The sequence below is a fragment of the Colobus angolensis genome, unplaced genomic scaffold (genome assembly GCF_000951035.1).
Source record: "Colobus angolensis palliatus isolate OR3802 unplaced genomic scaffold, Cang.pa_1.0 Scaffold2, whole genome shotgun sequence".
Classification (NCBI taxonomy): Eukaryota; Metazoa; Chordata; class Mammalia; order Primates; family Cercopithecidae; genus Colobus; species Colobus angolensis.
Window position 1 is genome coordinate 18,639,254 of NW_012115154.1, and position 23,312 is coordinate 18,662,565.

General features: G+C 37.9%; 1 protein-coding gene across 1 annotated transcript in view; it reads left to right on the forward strand.

Annotated features, from left to right (window-relative positions):
* GIMAP2 (GTPase, IMAP family member 2) overlaps nt 1-5,679 on the forward strand; it is an 8,855-nt gene extending 3,176 nt beyond the window's left edge. Inside the window, exon 3 of the mRNA XM_011941464.1 lies at nt 4,360-5,679. Within this exon, the coding sequence (XP_011796854.1) occupies nt 4,360-5,345 (986 nt within the window). The 3' untranslated portion in view covers nt 5,346-5,679. The remainder of the gene's footprint in view (nt 1-4,359) is intronic.
* Nucleotides 5,680-23,312: the final 17,633 nt, after the last annotated feature.

Below are 23,312 nucleotides of genomic sequence, written 5' to 3' on the forward strand. Positions count from 1 at the left end.
AAGAGCCCAGATCTTCCTCCCTTCCAAGTTCCCTTCACACTCAACCCTCACCTGTGAGAAACAGGAGGTCTCTGGCTTCATTGTGTATGGAACTTGTTTATTAACAAGCTGAACTCTGTGATCCAAATGAGAAACAACTTTTTTTCCTCCCATCACTGCCTCTTATTATCCAATCTTGATTTCCTTTTGTTTTGGTTGGGGGGCTGGTGATGGAGTCTTGCTCTGTAGCCCAGTCTCACTCTGTGGCTCACTGTAACCTCTGCCTCTCAGGTTCAAGTGATTCTCCTGCCTCAGCCTCCTGAGTAGCTGGGATTACAGGCATGTGTCCCTATGCCTGGCTAATTTTTGTACTTTTAGTAGAGACAGGGTTTCACCATGTGGGCCAGGTTGATCTACAACTCCTGACCTCAAGTGATCTGCCTGCCTCAGCCTCGCAAAGTGCTGGGATTACAAGTATGAGCCACCACGCCTGGCCATAATCTTGATTTATTGATGCCATCTCAGGCAGTTGCCTTTATGATTAATATAGACTAGAAGAATAGTCTATTAAAGTCCCTATTCCACATATATCAGGTGTTGTAGTGTCCGGTGCCATCTAATATCAAACTTACATTCAGTATGAGTTTCTCCTTCCTCTACCACAGCCTCAGCCTCAGCCTGTACTCTGGGACCTTCCAAAAGTCCTCCTCTCCCTTCCAGCTCTGCCTCCTCAACCCTCATGCTAGTCCCCCTTTCCCCATCAGGCAGGAGGATGGGTGACTGGAGAAAGAAAGTGGAGTGCTTGAGTCCCACTGTCTTTGCAGTCATCTCCTGGCTGGTCCTCACCGCCATCCCATGCCCCATTACAGTAGACACCCTCCACTGTGCGAGGACACTGTGGAGGCCCCATGGGGCTGATGCTTTGTATGCTTCCCGCCAGAAGCTGTGCCCTCTCTGGCTGAATTATCCAACTAGACCTCTGCTCCCACCCTCATGGCACCCCGGCTTCCTCTTACTATTGCACTCCCCTTGTCATATAAGGCAGGCCTTTGACAGGGCCTCATCAAGGCAACTGTGCCTCATTATTTTCTATAAGATCCCTTCTGTCCATGGGAAACCCCCTAAGCCATTGCTTCTTACACCTTATCCTGGTCTCCTAGTTGGTTCTAGTCTGCCTTCAAAATTTAGAATTCTCCAGAAAGGAAATAGACACCAATTTCCATGTTTATACATGTCTCCAAACTCCAGGTAATATCTTACTTCTCTCTAAATTTGCTCAAGAATTCTCTTCACTTTGCTGCACTTGGATAGGCTTACCAGTTTCTGTCATTCAGCAGACACCCATCTGGGAAATGACCTACCTATCTCTCAACTTTGGTGACATGCCCAATATTTATGAGTGGATGTTTTAGAGATCCTCTCACTTGGCTCTGGATGCAGATAATTCTCTTCCCTATACCCTCCCCACAGGAGAGAATGAGGCTGCACTCCATAGGAGGCCAGCAACTCAGGACTCCCACCGGTTCTCTTCAGTGACTCCCTTGATTTCTGTTTTCATAGGCGAGAGGAAAACAGTTTTTCATAGAGCAGTTTGGCTGCCTCTGAGCAAGCACCAGCAAGGTGTATCAGGAGCTGCTTGGCTGCTGTTTTCAGAATATAGAAATCTGTAATGTAATGCCTGCTTCCTTTTAAGTAAAAGTGTACATTGCATGCCCACTGTGAGGCCATAACTTCACTGGCATACAGAAAATAAGAATAAATGTCCATAAGTTTTGGTCAATTTGGCTGGAAGAGAAAATACTTAAATATATGCAACAAGTATTGGTGTAGCAGCATGGCAAAGCACTAATACTTCAGGCATAGAAAATGGGCAGGTTCAACTGCCAGCTTTTTCATTTACAAAACTGGTTAATTTTAATAGCTCTAAGTTCTTGGCCAAGTTGCAGATTCATGTGTAAAATAAGGTGAATAAAAGGAACCCATGGGTAAAAAGGTTGACACACCATTTCCCTTTCTGCCTGAGAATTTAATCTTTGGTTAAACGTTTTAGCTCAGATTCTCTAGTAATTTAATACGAGTAAAATGTCCATAACATTATTAGGAATTTTGCTTATGGTTGAAAACTTCTCTTGATGGATGAATTATATCTATGCTGAAAGAACTATAAATACATGCTAGGAAGCTCTTTGGAACTTCCCTGAGCAGAGTGACTCTTATAACTCTCATGTTCCTTGCAGGGAATCTGGAAGCTAAACCCCAGGGTTGCTACAAGAGACATTGGCTCCTGTGAGTCCAGGTGGCTTCTCTAACTGCTCAAGATGCCATCTCCTTGCCCTGGGACATCACCAGGTAACAGTTTGCAGTGTTCCATGAATTGCTGCATAGACTTCCACTAGGTGGAAGGCCCAACATTGTCCCTCTGGCAAGCTAAGATTTCCATTAGAGTAGACTGGTGTCCCAGTGAGGCCCATGGCAGTTCTGTGAGCCCAAAAGGTCATTTGAACCAAATAAGAACAAGACCCCTGGTGGGCACTGCAGCACCTAACCCTAACTCATACCATTGCTAGGAGGAGTACATTAGGTAATGAAGGTAAACCACTTGGAACAGATCCTGGCACATTAAAAGTTCTCAATAAATGGTAGATTTCACTAACTATTTAGGACTTTGTCCAAGTTACTTAACCGCTGCATGCAAGTTACTTCCTCTATAAGGAGGTTGCTATAAACAATCCTAGCCTAATTTTCACTAAGTGCTTTAATGCACCAGCACTCTTTTAAGTTCTTTACATATATTAACTTATTTAATACTTAGAACACCACCACATGGAGTAAACCGTCACATGCAGAGAAATTAATCAGTTGTCCAAGATCATATGACTAGCAATGGAAAGACAATTAAAACTAAGCAATCCAGCTCCAGATTCTTTATTCTTCACTACTGCATGATGCCTCTCAGAAAGCTCATTTTCTTTGTACAGTCTAAGTTCCTTCTAAGCTCTGATATTCTGTAGTCAATGTAGACGTTCTTTCGCCAACTTTGTTTCTGCAACATGAGAGTAAGGAACAGCTAAACCCCAAAAGGCAATGGGCTTAGCAGAAGGGTCTTAGTTTGTTTGGATATTCCCTCCAGAAAGATTCTTCTGTTATCATGGTATTCCATTTCATTCATAAAGGTCAACTGTTCCTCCCTTACACTAAAGGAATCAAGGGGTTAACCCTCAGGAGTCAGAGTACTCCTACCTTGCAAGTTAAATACCTCATCTCTCCACTATAAAGCTGCATCTTGAGTCTTCCATGAACCCGCCCTAAACAAGTCATTCCTTTCACTGCCATGTGGACCAGCAGAAATGGCACCATGGCTCCTATGCCTTCCCCTTTAAGGGGAATGAATGAAACACATTTTTTCCCTAAAGTCTCAAGCTCCTTCATACCTCTGTCCCCATTCACTCCTCTCCCCAGAACCTTACCCACATTGAAGGGAAATGGGGAAGGAGAGAGGGAAGTTTACCATATTCTGTGACTATCTTATACAAAAATTATGCCATCCTTTCTAAGCAAAATTATGATATCCTTTATAAGATCTCAGTTGTTTCTTCACTAATAAAAATAATTTTACACTGCTCATTCTAATATTTTGCTGGTCCAGACACTTCCCTGGTAGTCATGACCCCACTCTGCCCAGCAAAGGTCAGAGGAGAAACCTCTGGCCTTGAAACAGAGCCAGGTCACTTGACCCACATTGAGATGGAACCCGTGGCCTTGCCTACACATCCCTGATGTCCAGAGAACTTTTCTTCTAGAGATCCAGGACTGAGTGATTCAGGCAACCATTGCATGATGAGAAATGTTTCTAAATCCATCTCATCCCCAAGTATGTTTTCCTAGGCTCCAAATGGCAATATCCTACAGTCCTAGAGAAATCAAGTTAGTTTTCATTTCATACATGAAATAGATGTGAGAGTATCCTTTTACATAATGGGGAATACCTCCTTACCATTAAAAAATATTCCACTGCCAGCTGGGCGTGGTGGCTCACACCTGTAATCCCAGCACTTTGGGAGGCGGAGGTGGGCAGATCACGACGTCAGGAGATCAAGACCACGGGGTGAAACCCCATCTCTACTAAAAATACAAAAAAAAAAAAAAAAAAATTAGCCGGGCGCGGTGGTGGGTGCCTATAGTCCCAGTTACTCAGGAAGCTGAGGCAGGAGAATGGCATGAAACCAGGAGGTGGAGCTTGCAGTGAGCCTAGATTATGCCACTGCACTCCAGCCTGGGTGACAGAGTGAGACTTGGTCTCAAAAAAAAGAAAGAAAAAGAAAAAAACATTCCACTGCCATGATCAATGTGGTGATAACACAGTAAACTTGCTCCTCACAGGATCACATGCAAAGGGCCAATGCACCAGCAGATCTGAGCTGAGAATCATCCTTGTGGGCAAAACAGGAGCTGGCAAAAGTGCTGCAGGTAACAGCATCCTCAGGAAGCAAGCATTTGAATCAAAGCTGAGTTCCCGGACCTTGACTAAGACTTGCAGCAAAAGTCAGGGAAGCTGGGAAGACAGAGAGATTGTCATTATTGACACACCAGATATGTTTTCTTGGAAGGACCACTGTGAAGCTCTGTACACAGAGGCGCAGAGGTGCTACTTGCTCTCTGTACCAGGACCCCATGTGCTGCTCCTGGTGACTCAGCTGGGCCGCTACACCTCACAGGACCAGGAGGCTGCACAGAGGGTGAAGGAGATCTTTGGAGAGGATGCCATGGGACACACAATTGTCCTCTTTACCCACAAGGAAGACCTCAGTGGTGGCTCCTTGATAGATTACATGCGCAACTCTGATAACAAAGCCCTAAGCAAGCTGGTGGCAGCATGTGGTGGGCGAATCTGTGCCTTTAATAACCGTGCTGAAGGGAGAAATCAGGATGACCAAGTGAAGGAGCTAATGGACTTGATTGAGGATCTGTTGATGGAGAAAAATGGTGATCACTATACCAATGGGCTGTACAGCCTAATACTGAGGTCTAAATGTGGATCTGTGGGATCAGATCAAAAATTGAAGGAATTCAAAGAGAGCCTTATAAAGTACATGGAAACTCAGAGAAGTTACATAGCCTTGGCTGAAGCAAATTCCCTAAAAAGAGCCTTAATCAAAACACAACTGTGTGTTTTATTTTGTATTCAGTTGTGTCTCAGATTGCTAATTCTGTCGCTTTGCATATTGCACAGCATGTGCACTTTGTTTTGTTGCTTACTCTTTAGCATGTGCAATTTACTGTGCAGCTTGCTGTTTATTATACCCAAAAAGTTAATGATATTTTCGAGAACAGTTATTAGACTAGAACGCAGGACTCCTAGGTTATAGTTACAGATCCCAGTTATTATTTACTCACTAGTGGGTGAATCACAGTGCTTTCCCTGTAAAATGTGGTACCCAATGTCATATTTGAGATTCTATGAAATGTTTAAATCTTAACATCACTCCAATTATTAATGAACCAAATCATACGATAAGTTACTGTCTGCATTGAAATATAATATCAAAGCCTTTTGAAATCTGTAAACATAAAATTTCTCTCATTTTCAAATATTTAAAGCCAGTTTTATGTTCCTAAAAACTCATTTTCTTCTTTCTAGTACTACCGTTTCTACTGAATATAATGGAAATGGCAATAAAATAATATTACATAAACTGTAAAGTTCCTTTGATCATATGTTGTTAATTCTCCTCTATAGTTTTCTCCTTAGAAAATGGTAAGTGGACACATGACTCATTTTAGCCAGATTTTAGCCCTGACGTCCTTCAGATTGATCACTGAAACATAGGTAAAGACAAATGTCAGAAAAGATAGTAAATTGGACTGGATATTCTGAAGCATCATCTTGCTAGGTGCAAACAGAAGCTACATTTATTAAAAGAAACAGAATTTTTATAATTGATGAGTTCACCAGAAAAATAAAGAAAATTCCAAAGATGGAGCAAACAATATTTTTTTAAAATGAGGAGCACAAACTGGAGTTGAGGCCCATGAGGAATACATGAACAAGGAAGGCAGAGCTGACCAATAGACAAATGCTGGTACCAATCCTGAGATGAAGAAATCAATCTTGGGTTGTTAATAAAATTGGAGAGGTGATTTGGAGCGTTCTGTATTAATTTAGGACCTTCCAGGAGACTAAAGTTATCCAAAATTAGTTCAATTCTTGAGATCCAGTAGAAGCAAACGCAGTCTTCTCTACAGGAAACCATCTCCAAGTCACTTGAGTATTCAGATGGAATTAATTCAGTAAAGTGAACCTAAATCATGTCCCTATGAAGAAGACCAAAAAGATTTAAAAACCCAATGGAAGTAGACTCAGAAACTTTAATATCACAGTACTAGTTACAGTGTACTAAGTAGCTATGAAATATTTCTTAAAATATCATACACAGTGGCCGGGCGCGGTGGCTCAAGCCTGTAATCCCAGCACTTTGGGAGGCTGAGACGGGCGGATCACGAGGTCAGGAGATCGAGACCATCCTGGCTAACATGGTGAAACCCCATCTCTACTAAAAAATACAAAAAACTAGCCGGGCGAGGTGGCGGGCGCCTGTAGTCCCAGCTACTCGGGAGGCTGAGGCAGGAGAATGGCATAAACCCGAGAGGCAGAGCTTGCAGTGAGCTGAGATCTGGCCACTGCACTCCAGCCTGGGCGACAGAGCGAGACTCCATCTCAAAAAAAAAAAAAAAAATCATACACACACAGCCCAAATTAAAAAGGAACAAAAAACTACCAAAGATGATTAACTGTATTTGAAAAAACTCCTGAAATTTTAATAAATCAAATTATAATTGATTTTTAAAAAGTTAATGATGACTACTCCTATTAATGATGGGGAAGTGAATTGATTACATAAACTCCTCCGTGAGCAGCAGTTATAAAAACTTTTAAAATTTTTAAATCAATGTAAAGATACTGGAAAACATCTAAAAGTGGACAGATGAAAAAAGAGAATTTCTCTCAAACATTGCAGGCATCTGTATTAAAATTTAGAACAACAAAAGATGCAGACTATCACTGCTTCTATTTAGCATTTTACCACAGATCTCATCTATCTAATAACTTTAAAAACAGAAATAAAAATAAAAGGTATAAGTACTGATGAGAAAGAAAAATAATAATTTAAGATAGATAATTAGAGGTAATAAAAGTAAAGCAATGAATCTCAATATAATATCAACTTTTTAAAAGCTACAACACTTCCATATCCTGACAACAGACAGAAAAACTAAATTTAAAAATCAGAGTTCAGACTTCCTTGTCAGATCAAAATAGCATAACAAGGACCAGATACCCACTTCCTGCCCCATGTGAAACAACCAAAAAATGGACAAATGTTATAAAATGACAGTGTTGAAGACACTGAACATCAGGTAACAGAGTAATCACTGAGAATTGGAAAACAAGACAAGACTTTCAATTGTCCCAGCCTCCTGTCTTGAGAGAGTTTTCAGGTCACAACACAGAGAGGGTATAGCAGACAGACCCTATGTTGACTTCAAATGATTCCTGGCTCCTGGTGTTCACACCTTTGTAGAACTCCTCCACTTGAGTGTGGGTGGGATCTGAGACCTACTTCTAACCAATAGAACATGGCATGGGTGACAGAATGTCACTCCAGTGATTTATATGGCTGCACAAAGACTTGCTTTTCCTCTCCTGCTGGCCTTCAAGGAGCAAATTTCCATTTTGTGAATTGCCTATGAACAGGGCTAACATGGCAGAGAACTGCAGGTGGCCTCTAGCCAACATCCAGGAAAAAGTCAAAATCCTTAGTCACAGTCACAAAGAAACAAATTCTGTCAACATCCTGAGGGTTCAGATCTTTCCTCAGTCAAGCCTCTGATTAGACTTAAGCTAGCATTACAGGCTGGTGAAACCCTAAAGCAGAGAACATACAGTTAAGCTATGTCTACACTCCTTGCCCTCACTAATTTTGAGATAATAAATTTATGCTGTTTTAAGTTGCTAAGTTCATGGTAATTTGTTATGCAGCGTTAAAAAAAACTAACATTTATGGAAACCAGGTGGAACCTGGCAGACTCCCTGATTTGAGAAGATAGAGCTGGGATTCTGGAGATACAAAGGTGGCTAAGAGTTCACATAACAGTCTGAAAGATGAGACAGCTACACGGAGAGAGAAATCCAGACACCTGCAGAGAGTCCCCCTTGAGTCTTCAATTGAATACTGATCACCACATGCATGTGGTGAAGCCCCCTGAGGTGACAAAAAGAACCAGTCAAGAATATTAGAGGAGACAGTGTCCTGCACTCACCACAGACCATAAAAACTAAAAGAGCCTGTGATTTGTGGGGTATTGGGCAGAGTTCACAGAAGAGCCTTGCCTCACTAGTGGGAAATAATTGGTTCCAGACTAAAAACTTATCACGTATGCCTACTAGATATTAAAAGCAAGACCTGAAGGATCAAATTGTTTCCAAGTAACTTAAATGCATCCCATAAGAAAGCTCAAGAATATTTACAGGAGTACAAAAATGTTCAGCACATAAGAAGGTCAAAACCAGATGTCTGGCATCCAGTAAAAAAATTACAAAACATGAAAATTAGCAAGAAAATATGACCAATGGTGAAGAGATAAATCAATGAATAAATACCAGCCCAGACTGACAAAAGCATTACAATTATCAGCCAAAGACATTAACACAGTTATTACAACGGTGTGCTATATGTTAAAAGTTAAGTAGTAAGATGGAAGACATGAAAAAGACCCAAATTTAATCTCTAGAGATAAAAACTACCATAAAAGATATAAGAAATACATTGAATAGGGCTAGCAAAACATTAGGTGAAAAAGAAAAGATTAGTGAACATATGATCATCTAAATAGATGCAGAAAGGGCTTTTGATAAAATTCAAAAATCCCTTCATGTTAAAAACTCTCAATAAACTAGGTATTGAAGAAACATACCTCCAAAATAGTAAGAGCTATCTATGACAAACCCACAGCCAATATTATACTGAATGGGCAAAACCTGAAAGTATTCCCCTTGAAAACTGGCACAAGACACCGATGTCCTCTCTCACTACTCCCATTCAACATAGTATTGAAAGTCCTGGCCAGAGCAATCAGACAAGAGAGAGAAATAAAAGAAAGTAACAAAAGAGAGTTTGTTTCTCTCTTCCAAATGTTTCTCTCTTACAAAATCAATGTACAAAAGTCACTAGCATTCCTGTTTACCAACAGCAGTCACGTCGAAAGCTAAATCAGGAATGCGATCCCATTCACAACTGCCTCAAAAATAATAAATATTTAGGAACACAGCTAACTAGGGAGGTGAAAGATCTCTATAATGAGAACTACAAAACACTGCTTAAAGAAATCAGAGATGACACAAACAAATGAAAAAACATTCTATGCTCATGGATAAGAGGAATCAATATCGTTAAAATGACCATACTGCCCAATGCAATTTATAAATTCAATCCTATTCCTATCAAACTACCAATGACATTCTTCACAGAACTAGAAAAAAAACTATTTTAAAATTCATACAGAATCAAAACAGACTTAATAGCCAAGGTGATCCTAAGCAAAAAGAATAAAGCTAGAGGCATCATGCTACCTACCTTCAAACTATACTACAGAGCTACAGTAATCAAAATAGCATGGTACTGGTACAAAAAAAGACACATAGCCAATGGAACAGAATAGAGAAGCCAAAAATAAGGTCACACACCTACAACCATCTGCCAAAAATAAACAATGGGGAAAGGACTCCCTATTCAATAAATGGTGCTAGGAGAATTGGCTAACCAGGCTAGCCATATGCAGAAGATTGAAGCTGAACCCCTTCTTTACACCATATACAAAAATCAACTCAAGATGAATTAAAGACTTAAATGTAAAACCCAAAAACTATAAAAACCCTGGAAAACAACCTAGACAATATTATTCTGGACATAAGAACCGGCAAAAATTTCATGATGAAGATGCCAAAAGCAATTGCAACAAAAGCAAAAATTGACAAATAGAATCCAATTAAGGAGCTTCTGCACAGCAAAAGAAACTATCAACAAAGTAAACAGACAACCTACAGAATGGGAGAAATTTTTTACAAATTATGCACCTGACAAAGAAAGCTCTAATATCCAGCATCTGTAAGAAACTTAAGCAAATTTATAAGAAAAAAAGACAACCCCATTAAAAAGTGAGCAAAGGACATGAATAGACACTTTTCAAAACAGGACATACGTGTGACCAGTAAGTATATGAAAAAAAAGCTCAATATCACTGATCTTTAGAGAAATACAAAATAAAACTACAATGAGATACCATCACACACCAGTCCAAATGGCTATTACTAAAAAGTCAAAAATAACAAATGCTGGCAAGGTTGCAGAGAAAAGGGAACACTGATACACTGTAGGTGAGAGTGTAAATTAGTTCAACCATTGTGGAAAGCAGTGTGGCAATTCCTCAAAGAGCTCAAAACAGAACTACCACTCAACCCAGCAATCCCATTACTGGGTATATATATACTCAAAGGAAAATAAATCATTCTATCATAAAGACACACATGCATATGGATGTTCATTGCAGCACTATTCACAATAGCAAAGACATGGAATCAACCTAAATGCCCATCAATGGTAGACTGGATAAAGAAAATGTGGTACATATACACTATGGAATACTACACAGCCATAAAAAAGAATGAGATCATGTCTTTTGCAGGAGCATGAATGGAACTGGAGGCCATTATCCTTAGCAAACTAACACAAGAACAGAAAACCAAATATCACAAGTTCTCCTATGGGCACTAAATGATGAGAACACATGGACACAAAGAGAAGAACAACAGACACTGGGGCCTACTTGAGGGTGGAGGATGGAAGGAGGAAAAGGAGCAGAAAAAACAACTATTAGGTACTAGGCTTAGTATCTGGGTGACAAAACAATCTGTAAAACAAACCCTTGTGACATGAGTTTACCCATATAACAAACCTGCATATTTACCCCGACCCTAGAAATTTTAAAAAGAGAAAAGATTAATGAACTTGAAGACACAGCAATAGAAATGTCCCAACACAGAAAACACAAAAGAAAAAAAAGAATAATAGTCACTTTCAAAGAACATAGCTTCGATTAGCTCTGGGACAACCTCAAGTGGAATGTGTATGTAACTGGATTCACTAAAAATAAAAGGGGGTCAGGACAGAAAAACTATTGGAATCAATAATGGCCAAAAATTTTCCAAATTTTATGAAAACTGTAAGCACACAACCCAAGAAGTTCAATGAACCCCAAGCAAATAAAACATCTACACGAAGGAACATTATAATCAGGTTGATCAAAATGAATCGTAAAAGGACAATCCTTAAAGCCGCTAGAGGAAAAAAGCATATGTTATGACCAGAGACACAAAGGTAAGGATGACAACAGATTTTTCTGAAGAATTAATGTGACAGAGAAGACAGTGAAACAACATTTACAAAGTACAATCGTGTGTCGCTTAACAATGGGGATATATTCTGAGAAGTGCACCATTAAGCTACTTCATCATTGTGTGAACATCGAGTGTACTTACACAAACCAAAATGGTACAGCCTACTACACACCTAGGCTATATGATATGGCCTATTGCTCCTAGACTACAAATCTGTATAGCATGTTACTGTAGTGAATACTGTAGGCAACTGTAACACACTGGTAAGTATTTGTGTATCTAAACATATCTAAACACAGAAAAAAATACAGTAAAATAGTGTTATACTTTTATGGGACCAACATTGCATATGTGGTTTGTCGTTGACCAAAACATCACTATGTGACACATGACTGTATTAGAAGAAAAATTGTCAAATTAGAATTATTTTTCAAAATTACCTGTCAAAAATGAAGGCAAAATAAAAACTTTTCCAGACATTCAGTAGCTCAGTTTGTTGCCAGCAGACCTGAACTACAAAAAAAAAGTTAAAAGGGAGAATGGTATCAGAGAAAAATACTGATCTGTTCAAAGGAATTAAAATCATCAAAAATGGTAACCTCATGAGTAAATATGTAAGGTATTTTTCTTATTAATTAAATACCTTTAAAATATTATTGACTGCTTAAACAAAAATACTAACAATATAGATTGAGGTCTGTAATATATGTAAAAGTAAAACGTGTGACAACAATAGGACAAAAAATCAGGAGAGGAAAAAAGAAATGATACTATTATAAAATGTTTATGCTCTATGTAAGTGATATGATATCACTTGAAGGTGAACTGAGGTAAGTGAAGGCTCTATACTATAAACTCAAAGTCAACCAATAAAATAACAAAACAAAGAGTTATAGATAATAAGCCAACAGAGAGAGAAAAAATGGAATTTTTTTAAAGTTCAATTAATATAAATGAAGGCAGTAAAAAGGGAAACAAAGAACAAATGAGACAAATTTTTAAAACAGTAAGATGATAGATTTAAATCTAAAGAAGTCAATAATCTAAATATTAAATACACGGTCTACATATTATCAGTTAAAAGGCAGTGACTGTCAGAGTGGGTTTAAAAAACAAAGCTTATCTATATTTTGCCAAATGAATCTTGCAATAAATATAAAGACATCTGGCTTAAGCAGAAAAGGATGAAAAAAGGTATTTTATGATGAGACTAATCAAAAGATACTTGGAAGGACAATATTAATATCAGACAAAGTGGACTTCAAAGGAAAAAATATTACCAGGAATGAAGGACATTCTACAATGATAAAGCCATCAATTCATCAAGAGGACATAACAATCTAAAACTTTTATGTGTGTAATAACAGGATTCTAAAACACATGAAGTAAAAATGGACAGAATTGCAATAATAAAAAGAAAAACTCACAAATATGGTCAGAAATTTTAATGCCCCCCTCAATAATTAATAGTATGGAAGATAGGTATGGAAATAATAATAATGAAGTACAAGTAGACAAAAAAATCTGTAAAGATAGAGTAGATTTGAACACCATTGTATTAGTCATTGTATTAGTTTCCTATGGCTGCTGCAAGAAATTCCTACAAGCTTAGTGTCTTAATACAACCCATTTATTCTCTCACAGTTCTGGAAATCAAAAGTCCAAAATCAGTTTCATGGGGCTGAAATCAGGGTGATGGTAGGGCCCTACTTCTCCAAAATCTCTAGGGAAATTATTTTTTTGCCTTTTCCAGCTTTTAGAGCTACTCATGGCCTCTACCTTAATCTTAAGCCAGCAGCACAGCATCTTACTTCAGTCCTCACATTGCCCTCTTTTTCTGTGGTTTCCCTGTGCTTTTCTCTTACAATTTATATTTAGAATCCATCTGGACAATCAAAAATAATCTCTTTATTTCAAGATACTTAACTCAATTATATCTGCAATGTCCCTTTTTGACATATAAGGTAACGTCCACAGGTATGTCCTGGGCAATAAGACATGGATATCTTTGGGGGCATTATTCAGTGTGCCAACATTGTCAACCAACTTGACCTAATTGACATTTATAGAACATTCCACTTAATAACAGCAGAATACGCATTTTCAAGTCCAATACACTTAGTTTCCTGTTGCTACTGTTACCATAAATTTAGTAGCTTAAAACAATAAACATTTATTATCTTACAATTTTGGAACTTAGAGGCTCAAAATGAGTCTCAAGGTGTTGTTAAGGATGAGTTCTTTTCTGGAGGCTGTACTGGAGAATCAGTTTCCTTGCCTTTTGCAGCTTCTGGAGATCACCTGCATTCCTTGGCTCATGGCCCACTTCCCTCTTCAAAGCCAATGACGGTGGATTGGGTCCTTCCATTTTGATTACACCGGGCCATTTTGATTACACTAGGGGTACCCAGACAATCCAAAATAATCTATTTTAAAGGCAGCTAATTAGCAAGCTTTTCCCCCCAGGTTATTCCAGCAGTAAAACCAAGCCTCTAGCTTCTGCCTGGAAGGGGCTTGTCTATACATTGAGCACCCCAACTTGTACAGCTCCCACTTGAGGGACTAGCTCCTAAATCACTTATCTCTGGGAACTGACATGACTTGGCATTTACAAGTCACACCAGACCACAGAGAACAAAGAATTGATTTGATTATAAATGGGAATGGGAACACTTGTAGTGGCTATTTCCCCCAGTCAGCAGAGAGCAAGAAGGGAAAACACCCAGTTTCCAGTTTCTCCCTGGAAGGGGTTCAACTGCATACCTAGCATCTCAACTTTCACAGCTGCTTTCCAGGGTTAGGCCTTTAATTATCCTGCATCTTGGAGCTGATGGGGCAGGCAAAAAGTAGTTCTCTGGGCACCTGAATGGAACTATAGGCACTTCCCACAAATCCTCTTCTCGGCTTGATCTAGAGATAGTACCAAGCCTCCATCTGACTCACCTGTCTCTGACAGCTGATGGGAATAAATATTCATTAGGCCCCAGGGGGAAACAAAGAGCAGACCAGTGGGTTGAAAGAGTGTACAGTCTGAATTAGAGTGCAGGAATCTGACACAGATGGTCTCCATGCCACATTCCAGAACAAGGGCAGATAAATTTCATTTCCAAGCTTCTCCTTGAAGAGAAAAAGAAAACTGGGCCACACATCTAGCACTACAAATTTTCCAGCTTCTTCTCAAAGTATTGACTTCTTTTTCAATTGTCTCAGGGCCCTAATAGAATCTGGAACACATTAATCCCCCATGAGAGACACAGACAGTGGTTTGGACAAGCACAAAGGTTTGGGAGGCACCCAGAATCACTGGCCAGACTGATTTGTGTGGTTTATTCCTACACAAGACTGGAGAGGTGGCTGTTTTATCTAATGCACAGAAACCAACACAGAATCACGGAAAATGAAGAAACAGGAAAATATGTTTCAAACAACAACAACAACAATACAAGATAAAACTCCAGAAGTCAAGCTAATAAAATGGTGACAAGTCATTTACCCAGCAGAGAATTCAAAATAATGGTCTTAAAAATATTCACTGAGGTGAAATCAAAGAGGACACTAACAAATGGAAGAACATACCATGCTCATGGATAGGAAGAATCAATATCGTGAAAATGGCCATACTGCCCAAGGTTAGCTATAGATTCAATGCCATCCCCATCAAGCTACCAATGAGTTTCTTCACAGAATTGGAAAAAACTGCTTTAAAGTTCATATGGAACCAAAAAAGAGCCCGCGTTGCCAAGACAATCCTAAGTCAAAAGGACAAAGCTGGAGGCGTCACGCTACCTGACTTCAAACTATACTACAAGGCTACAGTAACCAAAACAGCATGGTACTGGTACCAAAACAGAGCTATAGACCAATGGAACAGAACAGAGTCCTCAGAAATAATACCACACATCTACAGCCGTCTGATCTTTGATAAACCTGAGAGAAACAAGAAATGGGGAAAGGATTCCCTATTTAATAAATGGTGCTGGGAAAATTGGCTAGCCATAAGTAGAAAGCTGAAACTGGATCCTTTCCTTACTCCTTATACGAAGATTAATTCAAGATGGATTAGAGACTTAAATGTTAGACCTAATACCATAAAAACCCTAGAAGAAAATCTAGGTAGTACCATTCAGGACATAGGCATGGGCAAGGACTTCATGTCTAAAACACCAAAAGCAACGGCAGCAAAAGCCAAAATTGACAAATGGGATCTCATTAAACTAAAGAGCTTCTGCACAGCAAAAGAAACTACCATGAGAGTGAACAGGCAACCTACAGAATGGGAGAAAATTTTTGCAATCTACTCGTCTGACAAAGGGCTAATATCCAGAATCTACAAAGAACTCAAACAAATATACAAGAAAAAAACAAACAACCCCATCAAAAAGTGGGCAAAGGATATGAACAGACATTTCTCAAAAGAAGACATTCATACAGCCAACAGACACATGAAAAAATGCTCATCATCACTCGCCATCAGAGAAATGCAAATCAAAACCACAATGAGATACCATCTCACACCAGTTAGAATGGCCATCACTAAAAAATCAGGAAACAACAGGTGTTGGAGAGGATGTGGAGAAATAGGAACACTTTTACACTGTTGGTGGGATTGTAAACTAGTTCAACCATTATGGAAAACAGTATGGCGATTCCTCAAGGATCTAGAACTAGATGTACCATATGACCCAGCCATCCCACTACTGGGTATATACCCAAAGGATTATAAATTATTCTACTACAAAGACACATGCACACGTATGTTTATTGCGGCACTATTCACAATAGCAAAGACTTGGAATCAACCCAAATGTCCATCTGTGACAGACTGGATTAAGAAAATGTGGCACATATACACCATGGAATACTATGCAGCCATAAAAAAGGATGAGTTTGCGTCCTTTGTAGGGACATGGATGCAGCTGGAAAGCATCATTCTTAGCAAACTATCACAAGAAGAGAAAACCAAACACCGCATGTTCTCACTCATAGGTGGGAACTGAACAATGAGCTCACTTGGACTCGGGAAGGGGAACATCACACACTGGGCTTATCATGGGGAGGGGAGAGGGGGGAGGGATTGCATTGGGGAGTTATACCTGATATAAATGATGAATTGATGGGTGCTGACGAGTTGATGGGTGCAGCACACCAACATTGCACAAGTATACATATGTAACAAACCTGCACGTTATGCACATGTACCCTAGAACTTAAAGTATAATAATAATAAAAAAAAAATATTCACTGAGGTCAGGAGAGCAAGGCATAAACAAAGTTTTTTCAACACACAGATAAAAAATATTTAAACGTACCAAAGAAAAGTGATACAGCTTAAGAACACAATGCCTGAACTGGAAAATTCAACAAAGGAGTTCAGCAGCATTCTAAACCAAGCAGAAGAATCAGTGAACTTGAAGAGAGACCATTGGAAATCATCCAGTCAGAGGAGCAAAAAGAAATAAGAATGAAAGAGTGAAGATACCTTGAGAGACTTATGGGACACCATAAAGCTGACCAATGTATACATTATTAGAGACCCAAAAGAAGAGAAAAAAGAAAGTGAAAGAAAGTATTAAGTTTGTGCAAAAGTAATTGCAGGTTTTGCAATACATCTACAAAAAAATGCAATTACTCTTGCACCAACCTAATATATTCAAAGAGATAATTGCTAAAAGCATCCCAAGCCTGGGGGAGTAAATAGAAACCCAGATCCAGGAATCCCAAAGGATACCAAACAAGGTGAATCCAAAAAGACCCATTATAATTAAATTGTCAGAAGTTAAAGACAGAAAATTTTGAAATCAGAAAGAAAAAAGCAACTTACTACATACAAGGGAATCTTCCTAAGACTATTAGCAGATTTTTCAGCAGTAACCTTGCAGGCCAGAAGTGCATGGAATGATATATTCAGGGTGCTGGAGTGGGGAACTGCCAATCAAGAATACTATATCAAGTACATCTAACCTTAAAAAATGAAAAAGAGACAAAGACTTTCTCAGAAAAACAAAAACTCAGGGAGTTTATTACTGCTAGACCTACCTTATAAAAAAATGCTAAAGAGAGCTCTTCAAGTTTAATTAAAAGGGTACTAAACAACAATATACATGCATAAGAAGGAATGAAGCTCACTGGTAAAGGTAAATATAGACAAAAACAGAATATTGCATTACTATAATAGAGGTGGTAAATCACTTTTAATTCTACTATAAAAGCTAAAAGACAAAAATATTTAAAAGTCTATAACTAAATTATATTAATAGATACATAATGCAACTAGATGTACATTGTTACATCAACAGAATATAATGTGGATGGAAGAGAGATAAAAGCAGTTATTGTATGCAAATGAAGTTATTATCAGCTCAAAATAGACTGTTACAACTATAAGACATTTTATGCAAGCTCCTTGGTAGCCACAAATAAAATACCTACAGAAGTTACACAAAAGAGAAACAAAAAGAAATCAAAACCAATTAATTAAAAATGAAAAGAGAAAAAGAGAGCAGAGATAAAAATGGGACAAAAGAGCTGTAAGACAAAGAGAAAAGTTAATAAAATGGTAATAATAAATCCCTCCTTATCAGTAATAATTTTAAACGTAAATGAATTAAACTTCCCAATAAAATGATATAGAGTCATTAAATGGATAAAAAAATCAAGATCAAACTTTCTGCTGTCAACAAGAAATTCACTTTAGATTTAAGGACACACAGAGGCTGAAAGGAAAGGGAGGAGAAGGGATATTTCATACAAACGGTAACCAAAGGACAGCAGGAATGGCTCTGCTTATATAAGATAAAGCAGAATTTTGGTTAAAAAAAAACTGTCTTTAGATACAAAAAAGATCATTACATAATGGTAAAGGAGTCAATTTAACAGAAACATATAACAATAGTAAATATAAATGCGTCCAACATCAGAGCATCTAAGTATATAAAGCAAATATTGACAGATTGGAAAGGAGAGCTTGACAGCAATACAATAATAGTAGAAGACTTCAGTATCCTACTTTCAATAGTGAATAGGACATCCAGACATAAAATCAACAAAGAAACAATGGAAATGAACTACACCATAGGCCAAATGGACCTAATAGACTTATACAGAACTTTTTACCCAACAGCAGAAGAATATATATTCTTCTCAATCAGACATGGAACATTCTCCAGAATAGATCACATTTCAGGTCACAAAGCAAATCTTAACAAATTTAAGAAGATTGAAATCATTCCAGGTATATTATCCAACCACAATAGAATGAAGTTAAAAATCAATAACAGCTGGAAAAAGGGAAAATTCACAAATACATGAAAACTAACACACTCTTGAATAGCCACTGGGTAAAAGAAGAAATCAAAGAAATTTTAAAACTATCTTGAGAAAAGTAAAAATGAAAATATAATTTATCAAAAGTTACAGGATACAGCAAAAGGAGTACCAAGAGGGAAATTTATAGCAACATGGATGCATCTGAAGACCATTATCTTAAGCAAACTAATACAGGAACAGAAAACCAAATACCATGTTCTAACTTATAACGGGAGCTAAACATTGAATACACATGGACACAAAAATGGGAACAACAGACACTGGGGATTACTTGAGTGGGGAGGGTGGGAAGGAGGAGAGATTGGAAGGCTACCTATTGGGTACTGTGCTCACTACCTTGATGATGAGATCATTCATATACCAAGCCTCAGTGACACACACTGTACTCATGTAAAAAACCTGTACATATACCCCCTCAACCCAAAATAAAACTAGAAAAAAAAGAAGAGCAATCTCAAATAAGCAACATAACTTTACACCTCAAATTACTATAATGACAACAAATTGATAGGGATAGCATTGAATCTATAAATTACTTTGGGCAGTATGGCCATTTTCACACTAAACAAAAAGAACAAAACTGGAGGCACCATGCTACCTGACTTCAGACTATACTACAAGCCTACAGTAAACAAAACAGCATAGTAATGGTACCAAAATAGATAAATAGACAAATGGAACAGAACAGAGGCCTCAGAAATAATACCACATATCTACAACTATCTGATCTTTGACAATCCTGACAAAAACAAGAAATGGGGAAAGGATTCCCTATTTAATAAATAGTGTTGGAAAAACTGACTAGCCATATGCAGAAAACTGAAATTGGACCCCTTCCTTACACCTTATACAAAAATTAACTCAAGATGGATTAAAGACTTAAACGTCAAACCCAAAACCATAAAAACCCTAGAAGAAAACCTATGCAATATAATTCAGTACGTAGGCATGGGCAAAGACTTCATGACTAAAACATCAAAAGCAATGGCAACAAAAGCTAAAATTGACAAATGGGATCTAATTAAACTAAACAGTGTCTGCACAGCAAAAGAAACTATTATCAGAGTGAACAGACAACCTACAGAATGGGAGAAAAATTTTGCAATCTATCCGTCTGACCAAGGGCTAATATCCAGAATCTACAAAGAACTTAAATGAATTTACAAGAAAAACCTCATCAAAAAGTGGGCAAATGATATGAACAGACACTTTCCAAAAAAAAAAAAAGACATTTATGCAGCCAACAAACATATGAAAAAAAGCTCATCATCACTGGTCATTAGAGAAATGAAAATCAAAACCACAATGAGATACCATCCCACACCAGTTAGAATGGCAAACATTAAAAAGTCAGGAAACAACAGATGTTGGACAGGATGTGGAGAAATAGGAACACTTTTACACTGATGGTAGGAGTATAAATTAGTTCAACCACTGTGGAAGACAGTGTGATGATTCCTCAAGGATCTAGAACCAGAAACACCATTTGACCCAGCAATCCCATTGCTGGGTATATACCCAAAGAATTATAAATCATTCTACTATAAAGATACATGCACACACATGTTTATTGTGGCACTGTTCACAACAGCAAAGACTTGGAACCAACCCAAATGCCCATCAATGGCAGAATGGATAAAGGAAATGTGGCCCATATACACCATGGAATACTATGCAGCCATAACAAAAGGATGAGTTCATGTTCTTTGTAGAGACATGGATGAAGCTGGAAACCATCATTCTCAGCAAACTAACACAAGAACAGAAAACCAAACACCACATGTTCTCACTCATAAGTGGGAACTGAACAATGAGAACACATGGACACAGCGAGGAGAACATCACACACTGGGGCCCTTCGTGGGGTGGTAGGTTAGGGGAGGGATAGCATTAGCAGAAATGCCTAATATAGATGACGGATTGATGGGTCCAGCAAACCACCATGGCACGTGTATACCTATGTAACAAACCTGCACGTTCTGCATATGTATCCCAGAACTTGAAGCATAATTTTAAAAAATTTTAAAAAGAAAAAAGAAAAAAAGAACAAAGAAAACCCAAAGGTGGCAGAAGGAAGAAAATAATAAAGATCAGAATGGAAATAAATCAAAGAGAAAATAGACAAACCATAGGAAAAATAACCCAAATTAAGAGTTGGTTTTTCAAAAATAAATAAAGTCAACAAAACTCTAGTTAGACTGAAAAGAAAAGAGAAGACTTAAATAAATAATATCAGAAATGAAACAGAAGACATTACAATTCTGAGATGCCTCAGAAATTAAAAGAATCATAAAGGACTACTTGAAAAATTATATGTCAACAAACTGGATAACCTAGAAGAAGTAACCTAGAAGAAGTGTATAAATTCCTAGAAATACACAACCTACAAAGATTGAATCAAGAAGAAATAGAAATCCTGAACAGATCAATAACACATGAAATTGAAGCAGTAATAAAAATCCTCCCAACAAAGAAAAATCCAGGACGAGACAACTTCAAAGCTAAATTTTACTAAACATTCCAAAAATAATTAATACCAACGATTTTTAAACTCTTCCAAAAACAGAATTAGAGATTAGACTTCCAAACTCATTTTATGAGACCAGCATAACCCTGATATCAAAGCCATGCAAAATTACAAGGAAAGAAAACTACAAGCTAATATCTCTGGTGAACACAGATGCAAAAATCCTCAATAAAATATTAGCAAACCAAATTCAACAACACATCAAAAAGATTATACACCACTACCAAGTGGGATTTATCCCTGGAATGCAAGGTTTGTTTAATGTATGCAAATCAATGTGTTACACCACATTAACAAAACGAAAGATGAAGACCACATGATCACCTCAATAGACACAGAAAAAAGAACATTTGACAAAGTTAAACATCCTTTTGTGATAAAAACTCTCAACAAAATAGTCATAGAATAAAATTTCCCCGACACAATAAAGGCCACTTATTTAAAGCTCACAGCTAACATTATAATCAATGGAGAAAAACTGAAAGCTTTTCCTCTAAGATCAGGTACAAGTCAAGGTTGCTCACTCTCACCACTTCTATTCAACATAGCACAGGAAGTACTAACAAGAGCAATCATACAAGAAAAAGAAATAAAAGGCAATCCAGTCAGAAACGAAAAGGTAAAATGATCCCTGTTTGCAGATGATGTGATCTTATGTGTAGAAAACTATATAAACACTCCACAAAAAAAAACTGCTGGAAATGACAAGTGAATTCAGTAAAATTGCAGGATACAAAATCAACCCATAAAGATCAGTTGCATTTCTTTACCACAATAACAATCTATGCAGAATGGAAATAATGAAATAATCCCATTTTGACAGCATCAAAAAGAATGAACAATGAAGAAATTTAACCAAGGAGGTGATAGATCTGTACACTGAAAACTGTAAAACATTGACAAAAGTAACTGAAGAATATACAAATAAATGGAAAGATAGTCATGTATATGGTTTGGAAGAATTAACATTTCTAAAATGTCCATACTAACCAAAGTAATATATACATTCAATATAATCCATATCAAAATTCCAATGGCCTTTTCCAGAAATAAAACAATTGGATGTACCTATAATCCTCTGTATGTATGTAACTACAAAAGACTGAACAGCCAAAGCAATCTTTAGCAAGAAGAGCAACGTTGGAGGTATCACATTATATTACAAGACAATAGTAATCAAAACAGTATGATACTAACATAAAACAGATACATACACCAATAGAACAGAATAGAGAGCCAGAGAGCAGCGCAGAAAAGCTGGAAATTCAAAAAATCAGAGCGCATCTCCCCCTCCAAAGGAACGCAGCTCATCACCAGCAACGGAACAAAGCTGGATGGAGAATGACTTTGACGAGTTGAGAGAAGAAGGCTTCAGTTGATCAAACTTCTCAGAGCTAAAGGAGGAACTACGTACCCAGCACAAAGAAACTAAAAACCTTGAAAAAAGAATGGAAGAATGGATAACTAGAATAATCAATGCAGAGAAGACCATAAACGAACTGATAGAGATGAAAATCATGACACGAGAACTACATGACAAATGCACAAGCTTCAGTAACCGACTCGAGCAACTAGAAGAAAGAGTATCAGTGATTGAAGATCAAATGAATGAAATGAAGTGAGAAGTGTAGAGAAAACAGAGTAAAAAGAAATGAACGAAGCCTCCAAGAAATATGGGATTATGTGAAAAGACCAAATCTACGTCTGATTGGGGTGCCTGAAAGTGACGGGGAAAATGGAACCAAGTTGGAAAACACTCTGCAGGATATCATCCAGGAGAATTTCCCCAACCTAGTAAGGCAGGCCAACATTCACATTCAGGAAATACAGAGAACGCCACAAAGATACTCCTAGAGAAGAGCAACTCCAAGACACATAATTGTCAGATTCACCAAAGCTGACTTGAAAGAAAAAATGTTAAGGGCAGCCAGAGAGAAAGGTCGGGTTACCCACAAAGGGAAGCCCACCAGACTAACGGCAGATCTCTCGGCAGAAACTCTACAAACCAGAAGAGAGTGGGGGCCAATA